This window comes from Pomacea canaliculata, linkage group LG12 (assembly GCF_003073045.1).
Source record: "Pomacea canaliculata isolate SZHN2017 linkage group LG12, ASM307304v1, whole genome shotgun sequence".
Taxonomy (NCBI): domain Eukaryota; kingdom Metazoa; phylum Mollusca; class Gastropoda; order Architaenioglossa; family Ampullariidae; genus Pomacea; species Pomacea canaliculata.
This window is the reverse complement of record NC_037601.1, coordinates 14,563,109-14,576,585: the sequence shown is the minus strand read 5'-3', so window position 1 is coordinate 14,576,585 and position 13,477 is coordinate 14,563,109. Positions and strand designations below refer to the sequence as shown.

General features: G+C 39.4%; 1 protein-coding gene across 1 annotated transcript; it reads right to left on the bottom strand.

Moving 5' to 3' along the window:
* Positions 1 to 3,074: 3,074 nt before the first annotated feature.
* LOC112553209 (deoxynucleoside triphosphate triphosphohydrolase SAMHD1-like) lies at positions 3,075 to 9,604 on the bottom strand. Its single transcript, XM_025220285.1, has 12 exons — positions 9,405 to 9,604; positions 8,894 to 9,083; positions 8,504 to 8,635; positions 8,166 to 8,212; positions 7,155 to 7,319; positions 6,457 to 6,548; positions 6,133 to 6,186; positions 5,373 to 5,568; positions 5,041 to 5,154; positions 4,504 to 4,608; positions 3,884 to 4,051; positions 3,075 to 3,537 (listed from the first exon to the last, which is right to left on the bottom strand). The coding sequence occupies exons 4-12, from the start codon at positions 8,190 to 8,192 to the stop codon at positions 3,505 to 3,507; spliced, it is 954 nt and encodes a 317-aa protein (XP_025076070.1). The 5' UTR covers positions 8,193 to 8,212; positions 8,504 to 8,635; positions 8,894 to 9,083; positions 9,405 to 9,604; the 3' UTR covers positions 3,075 to 3,504.
* Between the last annotated feature and the right edge of the window lie 3,873 nt (positions 9,605 to 13,477).

The following is a 13,477-nucleotide window of genomic DNA, read 5'->3' as shown; positions in this document are numbered from 1 at the left end:
TCGCTAGCTGTAAGGTTTCTTCAACCTTTCCCGCAGCTCGAATACATACTGATAGCTGTTCCGAATTTCGGGTTCGTTGACCTCCTTGGTCCATAGCTCCTTCAAAATGTGCATGGACCTCGTATGGTTCGTCCAAATAACAGTTCAAAAAGGTGTGAAAAACCGTAGCCTCTTGGGTGACCTCCGATAACAACAGCAGTGCGTTGACTCGTATCGGTCCCACTGTCTAGGCTGGTCGCGGCACAGTTTTCTTAGCATGCCTTAAGGGTACCGTTGAATCTCTCGACAAGTCCATTACACATCGGTGGTATGGGTGGTGTAATCTGGCGAATGCTGAGGAGCCTGGAGACCTCTTTCATGCATTAGACACAAACTGCGGTCCAAATCGCTAAGTATTTCTTCTGGCACTCCAAGGCGGCTGAATATTCCAATCAAGGCTTCAGCGACGGTCTCAGTATCGATCTTCTTCAGAGGACCGCTTCTGGGTACCTGGTTGCGTAGTCAACTAGCGTCAGGATATACTATGTCCGTGACTCGCTGGCGGGCTAATCTCACCTATGAGGTCTACCGCTACCGCTTAAAAGGCACATCGATCTCGGCATCTTCTGTAAAGGTACCTTAGCCACCTTGCCTTTATGCACCGTTTTCTGACAAGGCATCGCAAGACTGGCAAAAGCGGGTTACATCTCCGGAGATGCCAGGCCAGTAAAAGGCTGCCGTGACTTTGTCCAAAGTCTTCCTGACACCTAAATGACCACCCATGATGGATGAATGTGCGACGTCCATCACTGACTCCGTAAGGGAGGCTGGGACTAGCACTGGCGGACCGGCTGCCCATTATGGAAGTTTCGCTGGCGGAATATGCGGTACAACACCCTCCTTTCTCTCAAACCTGATCTTTTCGTCATCTTCTGTGTACTTGGCGACCTGCTTGCGACATTGATCTAGTGTCGGTCATCTCGCTGCATCCGAATGAGTTCTTCTTTATCAATGTCAGGCGATTCTCACGTTCGGTATGACAGCTAAAGCTGGGTTTTTACTTTTTCTCGGGCCGCCTGTGCTCTAGTCATTACAGCACATGTGTGTTCCCACTCTGGTCGGGGTCATCAGCGGCTCTAGCGCCTTCAATGTTGCCGATGATCAGATCATATGGCGGGTTATCGAGGCATACTGCCTTCACTGACACGAAAATACGGCGACGATATTTCAACATCAGCAGTCGGCACATCCTGAGTATGCCGTGGCAGCATCTGAGCCTCGAGCTGTTACCCGTGAACTGGCCTTTTAACACAAGGTCTTTCCGGATGACGACTCCAGAACACCCAGTGTCCCTCAGCACGGTGACGTTGTTACCTCCCACCTGTCCGCGTGACACCGGCATATTACCAATGTCGCCGGTCGTTCTCATGGTAAACGCGCAGTCTACCACTGGAGTGTGCCGCTCGTTCTGGGTCGTGCTGTCAGTAGCGATCGTGTGTTGTCGTCGGCCTTCATAGCTGGCCCTTGGCTATCTCCTCACAAATGGCCACGTTGCTGACATCACAGGACGACGATTCGACGGTTGCGGAGTCCGTCGTGTGTTTCCCTCAATGTTTGGCGGCTGTGAATGTCTCATCGAGTTGCTCGGCACGCCATGGCTTTTGTGACCCTTTCCACCGCAGGAATAACACGCAGCTCGTTGCCTTGATGCCGATCGTAACCTTGGCGCTGGGCAGATGTGATGTTCTGGGCCGTGTCGGCTGCAGACAGGGACCCTCTTAACCTGGCTGTGAACTCTCTGCCTTGCGACTGCAGGTATCTTGTCGCAGCATTGAACAATGCTTTTAGGCTCTGGTCTTCTTGCTGCTGTAAGCTCTTTGAGTACTATATACAACAGACCGTCGAAGTCCGTCTTCTGCCCCGCTGCCTCAAATCCATCTATAAAGGTATGCTCTAACCTTCTGTAAACTGCTCGGGGCTCTCCCCTTTCTCTGGTTTACTTGCACGGAAACGTCGCCTAAAGCCGCTTCTCCGTGAAGTCATATCCACTCAACAGCGCTTGCTTCAACTGATAATAGTCTTGAACCGCTTGTGTCGGCATGCGTGAATAATGTCCAGTGCATGCCCCGACAGTAACGCACTGAGCGACACCGCCCATCACTTCGTGGCCAACTAGACAGCTCAGCATGGCGCTCGAACCGTTGTAAATAACTGTCCATACTGTCTTTTCCGTCAACAAATTTCGGCAACTTTGGCCTCTCACACTTCACAGACACCTCCGACATGGTGACTGCTGGCCTCAGACGCGCCATCTCTAATTCATGCACGCGTTGTCTTTCTCTCTCTTCATGTTCTAGTTGTAATTTCCGTAGTTCTCGCTCGGCAGCTCTTTTCTCTCTCTCCCTCTCTCTTTGTTCTCTTTCTTTCTGCTCTCTTTCCTTCCTTCTGTTCTACAAACTCTTTTAACTCTTCTCTCTCCAGGCCTAATTCTTTGCCTAACTTCACTAGCTCCTTCGTGACTTCCATGGCTGTACACTCAACTCAAAAAGATTCACTCACAGTTCTTGTCCTTTCTACAGCAGCTTCTTTGTACGGAAACGATGACGGTGCAGATCCCGGACAGGCCCCCAGATGTTACGACTGTAGCGGTAACTTGGCTCGTTTAAAGATCTGAAAATCTGCGGTGTCACACTTTCCTGTACAAAGTCACTTCAGTCATCCGTTGAACAAAAGATAGAACACGTATACAGCGGCTCACACTGTAATATTTCTCAGTATTATTTCAATGTTCAACAACTCAACGTTATAACCACATAATCAGCGGAATGCCACACAGGCTACTTATATCCTCTTACTTTCAACTCACACAGAGTACTACTTCTAACTCACACAGAGTACTACTAACAACTCAGAAAAATCGAATAACGACCACCTAGGTCTACCCCAGCTTTTATAGATCCCTTCAAAAATGCTAAAAATGCAAAATAAAAAAAAAAATATTAAAAAATTAAGACGCAGTACGCCCTGGCCTTGACATCGCCACTTCCTGCCAAGGCCCCGTCAAACTAAAAATACTCAATTTCGTAACAACATTATTTTTTTTTTTGAACTTTTCTATTGGCTTCCCTTTCATTTTACTCCTTAAATTGTATAGATCCTTTTAAGATATACAGGGATATATTGCTTTGGTAGTGATTTTAGGCAATGTGGTTTAGGCTTTCATCAGAGCTTTATTCTGCTATATATTAGACATAATTTCAAAAGCTCAATGTACGCAGAAAATGTGGATATAGCTGAATATTTTATACATCAGCCGTTGAAGAAAGTCCAGCAAAGTAAGACATATTGCTCATTAAATGTTTTAAATACTGAAACAATTTTTAGGATAACTAAAAAGACTAGGGACCCCAGGAAAATCCGTTGTTTCTTTTCCCAGGATGTGAGGTAAATTGTGTTTTTGGCTTACTACTTCCTCAGAGTTTTGTGTACACCGATAGGCAATTCCTTCCTCCGTTGCATCCCTTACTACGAATGGAGAACTTGATCCTTAAGGAGTTGCTGCAAAATAACAAAATAAGTACACATACTTATTTTACACACCAATAGCCTTAAATAAATCTTTGAATAAGTAGAATAAATCCTTGAAGCTTGCCAGAATAACTGCTCTATAGCGTATAACTGTGTAAGGTGCTAAATTTAAAATGAGGCTGGACGTTGAAATATAAGTATAAGACGTTGAGAGTGTGTAGTTGGTGAAAGTATGTCAAATGCGGATGAAGGCATGGGAGTGTGTATAGGGTTGATGAGGGCATGTAGTTGGGAGTGTGTATAGTGGGATGACAGTATGTGGATAAAGGTTCCAAGTTACGTTATTTACTTGTTCCAGGTGAACAAAGAAACATACCTTACATCCTATCTTGTTCTTGGAACACCACTTTTCGAAAACCTTACACACACGTTCCATGTACTGTCTATCATGGTCAAAAACACATTTACTTCCGACCCAGTAGTGCTTCAAGAACACACGAACCATTTGCTCTTGAAACATCGTTTTTGGGAACAAGTGGGAAACCTACAGAAACCAAACAATGTACATACATACATGAAAACCATGTTTGTAAAAACATTCAAGTTAAAAAAAAATTGGTAATTATCTTAGTTTTACAATAACTGTATATGTTGGCATCAATTGTGAGTGTGCATATATGTTTAGTTTACATCCCTTTTTTAATTAGTTTTTCGTACACTTTTTAGGTGACAAACTCGAACGTTAAAAAAATCACATCCGTATGTAAACCCATTTTAGATTTCTAACAAAGTGAAGCAAAACGTTGCTAATAAGGCTCAAATATCTGTGGTAGCCACGAGATGGTTAACTTATTTGTTAATTTCTTATTACCTTCTTTTTAAAAAATCTTAATTTATTTTTTAGTTTTTCAACAGTAAATTATTTGCTTCATAGGCAAAATTGACATAAAGTTCAGAGACATACTAGTTATTTGTGCGATGTATCCTGTTATTTACCTCTGTTGACTTTATTTTTATAGCGGTGTCGATATCTCGCTTGGTGTAGAAACACAGTTCATCAACAGGGTTGCGATCCTTCTTTCCAAAATCTAGCATCACCACCTGGACAGCAGGATTGTTGTAAATAAGGCCGATGAGATAATAACACAATTGATTGCCCTTTTCTTGTTATGGTGTTGCACTGAATACTAGACATTTATCTGTGAAAGAGTTCATCTTTATACATCAATCTTGTTATAAAATGTATTTTTATTATCTGCTAAAATGTTATCAAAGGTGCTAATGATTTTCCAAAGCAGAAAAATAAATGCAGAGTAAGATTCCTCTCCTATCTCTGCCATCATCCAATAAACTCAAATGTTTCATTTACGCACGGCACAGCAAAACTTATCTTGAACACGCCTTTCTCACACTTTATCAGTAAAAGGTTCATTATATCGACTTTTGTCGACAATTGAACGTGATCGATACTGACGATCAAAATAATTAGAGAGAGCTTGATTCTCTATTTTATTCACAAATCACACATTTTACCTGAACTGTAATAGTATCATCCAGAAATGATGGATCGTGTCTCTTTAATTGCTGTATAAGTTCCTTCTTGATCTTTGTCTCTTTCACAAGTTTTGAAGCATCTTCCTTTAAAATCTGTAGCCAGACAGCAACCTCAAAGATAAACATACTTCGTATACTTTAATAATAATTTATTAGCTCACCACTAGAGAAAGAGAGACAATGAGGAGAAGAGAAAAAAAGAGAAAAATAGGAAAATAAAGCTAAACGTAGAAATGTGCTTAAAATTTAAACTGTCTATGAGGAGTGGTAACCAACAAAGGATATCGTCACTAGAAGTGTAGAGTGCTTACCTTACATTTGCTGTTTGCTATAGGACAGCTTTCAGCCACACACACGAAGAGCTTCCGCCTTTCCAAGGCCTGCAGCAGGTCACGTGATTGTTTCAGCTCTTTCTTGCTGCTGATGCGGATCTGCTGAAATATTTCGTCAGTCAGGTGTGTGTAGGCAGACATGTCGTCGATACACTGGGGAAGAGCCAGGCGCTTCCTGGGATTACAATGCCAAAATGACTTTTATTGAAAATTGAAAGGTCAAGGGTTGTCCTTAGGATCTTTTTTCACCTTTGTTTCTGTGCGCATGGTGTAATAATATACACATATCTTAAGATGGAAAATAAATATGCATAAGAAAATCATGATTTGAATATGGGAGACTCAAACCCACAGCTTTCTCCTTCAAAAACTTCAAGCCCCTCAACTTTGTTTTTATTGAAATGCTCCTTTGTCATTATATCTCTTTTAACATGCTGATTGATGTTGCCAAAATTATCTTTTCTCAAAAAAAAAAAAAAATGAGAAAAAATTAACTTCTGCTTAGTTAATGACATCAGTTTATAGCATACTGTCATCTGCCAATGAGAAAGAGAAGGTTTGTTTGAAATATTAAATTAACTTTCTAAAATATATAATGAAAGACGCCGAGATAACGGTAATCAGGAAATAAAAAATATGTTTCTGTAGAACAGACTAGAGTTTTATAGATTAAATTAATAAAATACTGTGTAATAAAGAAATTCTTAGTCAGGCGATACAACTTTAAAAAAACTTTTACCTTTTTCCAGGGATGAGTTTCACGTCTTTAGCTTTAATCAAAATCTCTGCGAGCCTTCAGGTAGAAAAATAATGCTTCATTGACAAGTCGTTTCATCAACCGCATCCACACATCAGACAATCTTGTAAGCGTGAATGCTCGAAAACATCTCCTTATAAAAAGAACGACATGCAGACACCCAAAGTATTCCATACACTGACATAAAATTAATAATTTTGTAAAAAAAAGAAATAGCATTAAAATTGATGTTATCTATAAATACATATGTATACACACAGGCATACACATACATAAATATGTATCCACATACGCATATAAACTCACATATATTCGACGGCAGATGTCACCCTGTGCTTGTAGGCTTTTTTGTGTAGGGCGTGTCGAGTTTGAAACAGCTGGTAAACATTGAATGCTTCCTGTAATATAAACAATCATTCACAATCAATATCTTCTTTGCTAATTACAGTTATCATCGTCTGTCACACAATGCTATATTATGTCAATGCAGTTTAAGGTTGTTTTTTTTAAGCGAGCTACATTCATATGAAAAGTACTCGTAAATTCATGAGATCTTATCTGACCCAGGATTTTCAGTGTCTTCGTGACAAATATTTCCTAGCTGCAGCATTGGAGAGATAGTATTGGGTCCATGCAGATATGGCAACATATTGCTAGTTAGGGTTTTAGAACTGCAGTGGAAATCTTTCAAAGGACACCTTAACGAAACCTTATTGTTATCGCTGTTTTGCTGCTTGTGTTGTTGCTGAAGTTGTTGTGTAGTACGAGCGATTAAGATGCTAATAAAATCTTCGGCCACTGATTTCTAGAGATAGCTATAAAACTATCAATATTTATGAACAAAATCCATCTTGCTTGGCTCTTATTTGTGGTGGCCATGTGTTGCACACTGATTTCAAACTTGCTTTGCGTATAACAGGAGGTAGTACACAAACTTCCACAACAACACAGAAACTGTATTTCCATAAAATCTGTATGATATTGAGGTTTCAAGTTGAGCTCACCTTATCGCGGACACAAAGTCGCATTTTCTTTCCGTGTCGAATGACGCGAGTCAGACTGATGAAGCGACCATGGTCAAAACTACTGCGAATGCCAAGATGAAGACAGTCTCTGGCAATGTAGTCCATTTTGTCCACATCCACCTCACTCCTCTTGTTGGCCACGATCTGCTTAAACACATAAACCCCAACAAAAACCTGACAATAAACACTGTATTTTTTTATGAGTGGGTGTATATTGAAGAAGTGAGTGTGTTTGTTATATGCGCATATAAATTCATGGTTGTTGATTCAGTCTATATATTATTTACGTAAAGTGCTCTGAGCCAACCTTTGAAAAACATAATAATAATAATAACAACAACAATAACCATACAGTAGGACTGCCTTCACAGTGGTGTTGAAGATGCGGATCTTACTGCGAAAGAATAATGTTCGGGAGTTCCAGATGGGGCGTAGATATAGTTTAATGATAAAAAAGTTTTTAAAATTTAAAACATTATTTTACTTGAAATAAGCTTGAAACATGCTGGGTCCCTTCACAATTTCATATTTTACGTTATTTATATATAATAAAATCCAGAAACCTAAGAAAAACTTTTCATTGCACTTGAAATAAAGTGTGTTAAAAATTGTTTTTACTTTTTAAAATTAATGAATAACCCACATTAAATAATTAATATTATGCAATATAGTTTATATATTATGCTCCTATAGTTTGTCCTGCGCACAAAAACATGGCTTTAGCAGCTAACATTACAAACGCTGTATCCCACAATGCAATATTTAAAAATAATATGAGTTTGTGCGATATGCGTACCAAAAAAACAGTAACGCTTATTTATAAAAACATACAAAGCCTACACTATGCTGTTAAAAATAAAGTTAACTAATGAAGCTAACAAGCGTAATCAGCTATGAAGCTTCTGAATCAACAGATCATTTGCAACACATTAAAACATCAAACGCAGGGTTATCAGTTAGCTGAGGAGTAGGTTCCACAAAACTTTTTACCTCATACAAGAACGCTTCTTTGGCCATCTGCCATCTTTCATTTTCTCCTGTTGAAAAATGTTAAGTTTGAATATTAAAAGAAAAAGAATGAAATAGAAAAAAAGTTCAAGCAGAATAGAAAACAAAAGGATAAAAAACGAGATTCATAACCTGATGCCGAGATCAAGTTACATGCCTAAAAGGCGCTACAACCTAATCTTTAATCATTAGTAAAAGGATTTATAGTAGCATTCTGTGAGAAAAAAAAAAACAGACTTAAGACGTCTAAATAAATGTCGAGCTGTAATTAGCAAATGCAGATAGCCTTGAGGAAAAAAATATACACTTCAAATACATACTTCCTCAGATGACGGCGGGCAAATCATATTCATTATAAAAATCACATCATTGCTGTTCAAATCGCCTTTTATTTTGATGATGGGATTCTCTTCGATCATGTGCTCAAACATTGTTTTGGAGGCGTCTTCATGCTGAAAAATAAGGCCTTAATCAAGAAAACGCAAAGGTTCGAAAAATACGTGAATATTCGATTGCGTGTACTTTTCTGTGTTGCCCGTGTGTGGTGTGTGGTAATTGCATTTGGTGACAGATGGAGCAAGGTTTTTCATAGCTGCTACCTTCTTCTCTCCACCCTCACCTATCCTCTTCTTCTCTTTGTCTCATTCCTTCTCTATTTCAGTCACTCCCTCATGTACTCATTCATTCACTCAGATGAGAACGATGCTTACCTTCCAGTCAGGACGGTCCTCTCGTACTCGGGGTACAACCATATTGTCAAAAACGTGAGAAAACGGCCCGTGTCCCAAGTCATGGCAAAGCCCGGCAATTTCCACGCAAAGTACATCTTTGTCGTCGATGTCCAGCTCATCTTGACCGTTCTTTAGCGTCCTCGCCATCTCTCCCGCCAGGTAGCATACACTGTTATAACGGTAGCATGCAAGTGTAATAACGGCAGTCTCGGAAACTGATCTTCATACGATATCAATAAAAGTTGACCTACCAATTATGTTCAGTCAATAAATACATCGATTAACAAATAAAACATTTTAGATAATTTCTGCAAGAAATATTGTTTTAAAACACACAACCATGTAGAATTATTCTTTTATGAAGGGTCTTACAAGATTGTGAAAGAATAAGAAAGAGGAAGACAAGATGAAAAAATGTTGAATGCTGTTTAGTTTTAAAGTTATTTGCAGGAATGGGTGAGATGTGTTTAAGCTTTCATGATTTACTCACCCGAGGGAATGCTCAAAGGGTTGTGTGAGGCGCCAGGGTAGACAAAGTAGCCTCCTCCTAGCTGCTTGATGTTTCGTAGTCGCTGAAACTGGGGGTGTGTCGATAATTGCCACACAAGCCGGGTGGAGAGCGATGTGGCCGTGTACTGGGTCGCTAAACCTTCAACAAGCAGACAGACACAAGCAAAGCAACGATACATTCATGGATTTAGAGACCATGGGGAACTAAATCAGCAATGTCATTTTTCCCATGAAACGTACCTTCCGTAAACATGTCTTATACTTTCCAGTTTTCGCCATGAAAACGTCGTCTACCTTGGGTCGTTAACCATTCAGTAGATTACCTGGCGAAAAAAATGTAGTTTGATTGGTAAATGGTTTTGTAAAGAAATTTTTTGTATTAGATTCGAATAAGCTGTGAGGGGGTGGTGTGGTGCAGTGGCTCAAACGGTTGTGACCACGACATTGAGACTCGATTTCGCAAAAGCAATCACCACTCTCAAGATATTGAGAAGAACGCGCACTAATAACATTTCATTTCGGAGCGAGCTCTTTGTCTCTTTCAGTGGTATCATCGGTATCGTTTCATAAAAATTAGATCGTCTCCGTGATACACGTATATAAGTCGTACATGTTCTTCATTTATTGGTCACATCTTAGAATAAAGAAAGTAAATATCAAAAATATGTTTATCCTGAAGCAGTTTACACCAACCATAGTCTCTGACCGAACTACATTCCATAGGATTATTCCTCTGAAAAACGTGTGCGAGAATGGAACGGAAGGTAGATAATTTTCTGTTGGTATCAAAGATCACCTCAAAGACACATCGCCACACCTGCTTTATTTATGAGCCCACTCACACACGCACTTCTTAAAGGATGCAAAACGACAGAGAACTGCACGAAAGCACCCATCACCATGTCCTGCTATCTATAAATGGAGAATGCAAAAAATCTAAGGGCTGCACTGATAGAGAAATAATGACCAACTATCAGGTACGAATGAACAACCAGGAAAGGTACGACAAGTGTTACCGTAATGCACACTATTAGTTACTTCACTAGAGTGCTGAGCTAATGTTAAAGCCATTATGCAGCATGGCGCTATACCATGGAAATAAAACGACGCAACTCGCTACGCCTCGCAAAGCGAAGTAAACTTGCCCTACCTTCACAAGTGTCAGCTCAAGGTGAGGTTCATACCCCGAGTGCAGCGAGGCCGCCAACAACGGAAATCCACGGTGCTATTTTAGTTCACTCTTACGACATCAGCTGAACCGTTAGGGAAAGGTAAGATTCGTCGTCCTGCTCTTGATATTGCGTCTGAACATGTTCCGAACCCTGAACTTCACTGTGGAGTATGGGCGGCGTGCACGTTGTCTGCGTCAACATGTAGATCAATACTGCGCGCATTGTCTGAACTGTAGGGCACACGAACGCGTTCCGTAATCAGGTCAAAACCATAGCAGAAAAATCAGTCTACGCAGTTATCAGTCGCGCAATAAATGAATTCCCATTCTGTGTGTGGGGCGGCCCGGTGCCGGCAACGATTATAGCGCCTGTCGCCAGTACAGTAAAGGTTGCGCTGTCTAGGATTCAGCTCTCGCTCGTCGGGCACGCTGTTTTTCTCTGCATGTAGCATTTGTTTACAGGCCTGGCTGCCTTGCTGTGATATAGCTGTAGTTGCTGGCTCGGCGTAAAGCACCATTGCAAAATCTCACCTTTTTTGGGGTGGCGAGACCTCACGCTTTGCTGATATGTCGGCAAACACAACGGTGCAGAAGGGCCTTTTGATCGCTTATTCATTAGAAATCGTTATTTTCGAGCAAAGAAAAGCAAGCCTGGGCACGCGTGTTTTGAGTGGGTAACTCCTACGTCCCAGGCCACGGGAACATGTAAAGCTCGCTATAAGCTTGCAGCCTAATGTATAGGAGTTTTATAAGCTTATGATATTTTATGAGCAGTAACTTATTCTCGCTGGTTTTCAGTCACATTGTCGCACACCTAAATCACGATGTGGTAATTAATAAAAGATAATTTCTTTTTATTGCAAACGTGTTATATTCTTAACAAATTCATCCCTATTTAACCAAACTCACAATGAAACTTTTCTTTCCGACTTCTTACTCATTATCTTATTAAATTTAAAAGCTTAAAAGGCTTTTTTATTTTACGGTGGTGAGTACGAAACTTATTTCGCGCCCACGCTTCTTCCAATAGCAAGGTCTTTTGCAGGAAGGTTCAAATATATCAAATTATATACAAGATAAGACAGCTATGTTGCATGTAAGAAGTAAAATTGTGTATTTACTTGTCCTTCCATGTTATATAACATTGTATGTCGATGTATCCAAAGATGCAACGTAATGATCACTATATATATATTACTGTGTCAATGAATATATTACATACGTATATATTAGTCAAAATAACTTATTTAATGTCGCTTATGAAATTATCCGCCAAAACAGTCTAGCAGTTTGGCTAATTATTATGTGCATCACTCATTGAGAAATAAAGTCAAAGATCAAACTCCCTGAAAGTTTGTTTTCTACTTTTTATCACATTTGGAAAGCTGTCTAAACACATCCCTCCTTCATCCTGTGCATCGTCTGTCGCTATTTTTATCGGAGCTATGAATATTGTTCCCCACTGGGATTCAAACCAGGATTATAAGTGTTCGTGGTGTTATTTGAAATTATGTTTGATTGCAGGGGAAAGGATGACAACTCTCCAGTAGTTTGATGCTAAAATACGAGTATCCTCATCTGAAACTGTGTGTGTGTCTATTCTGCTAAAATGTAGCACAAAAGGAATGGGAAAATCAGGAAGATTTGATGTTCAAGAAAGCTGCTGAGAGGTGAACAAAGTTTGTCCATCCACCAACATCTGTCTCTGAAACTTTTGAGCTTTACAGATCCTTTGTATACTGTGGAGATGAATCTGCTTAAGATCACATTGTGTAGTTCAAGAAGCTTTTTTATTAATGTTATCCACAGCTTTACCTTTCTGCAAAACATGTATCGGATAACAATTATAATTGTATTTGTGAACGCAGTTTAAAGAAAGTCAACGCGTTGTTTTTGGTTGTTGTTTGGTTTCCATTTATAAAGCAGATTCAATCTAAGTCTTATATCTGAATAACATATGGTACAAAATTTGGGGTAAAAAAAAAAAAAAAAAACAAAATTATTATTGATGCCAACACGTAAAAGTCAGAATAGCTACTGTGTTGTCTTACGTGATGAACGACTAGCTCAACGCACTTCTTTTAATTGTTTCATAGAAGAATTGTTAAGAAAAAAATAGTTGGAAAGCGAACAGATAAAACTCATTAAAGCCATTTTATTTATTTCTTACATATCAAACTTAGTTTGTGATCATACATTTTACATCAAGATTTTGAATGGAAGTAAATCCCCAAATGTAAATGAAAGGTAATTTCGAGAACAGTAGCGAAACCTTGACAAGAACGAGAAAACAACGCACCAAGTTACAATAGTTCCTAAATGACACCACGTGTTAATTTTAAGAAACCTGCACATTGATTTTGAACTAGAATACCAGTCTATCTTATTTCGTTACAGTCAATATTGATATTACCAAAAACAATGAATTCTTTTAGAACTGCAAAACTGCATTCATTAAAACTAAACTACAATATAAAGCCCAAAAACAAGACCAAAATAGTTTCACATAATAATGACATCTCAAATATTCTACAGCCATATAACACTACAAAAATAATGATCAAGTCACCAAATGACAACCAGTCACATTCAGTAAATACCAATGCTACAAGAATTCGACGTGTAATCACGTGGATTATGCTCTGTTTTGGTGATAAAGAGCCAGAAAACTTGTTTGTGAATTAATTCTTTCCTGCCCTTAGACTCTTTGATTTTGTGTTGTAGAATTTAAGAAATGATAAGACCGTTCCTTAGTGTGTATACTTCCGGTCTTTCATGCTGTACTTTTTCCTATGAATCTGAATACGGTCAGCACACGTTATAAAGTCAGTATTCCTGCCTTGCATGATGGTGACAATACATCAACATGTAATCGATAAGGA

What these genes read in the sequence shown, in the direction of transcription:
- LOC112553209 (XM_025220285.1), bottom strand. Translation starts at nt 8,192, where the DNA reads ATGGCCAAAGAAGCGTTCTTGTATGAG. An exon ending in AAGAAGCGTTCTTGTATGAG is followed by an intron (nt 7,320 to 8,165) that starts GTAAAAAGTTTT and finishes GTGTTTAAGCAG; the next exon opens with ATCGTGGCCAACAAGAGGAG. An exon ending in TAAAAATAAAGTCAACAGAG is followed by an intron (nt 4,052 to 4,503) that starts GTAAATAACAGG and finishes TGGTTTCTGTAG; the next exon opens with GTTTCCCACTTGTTCCCAAA.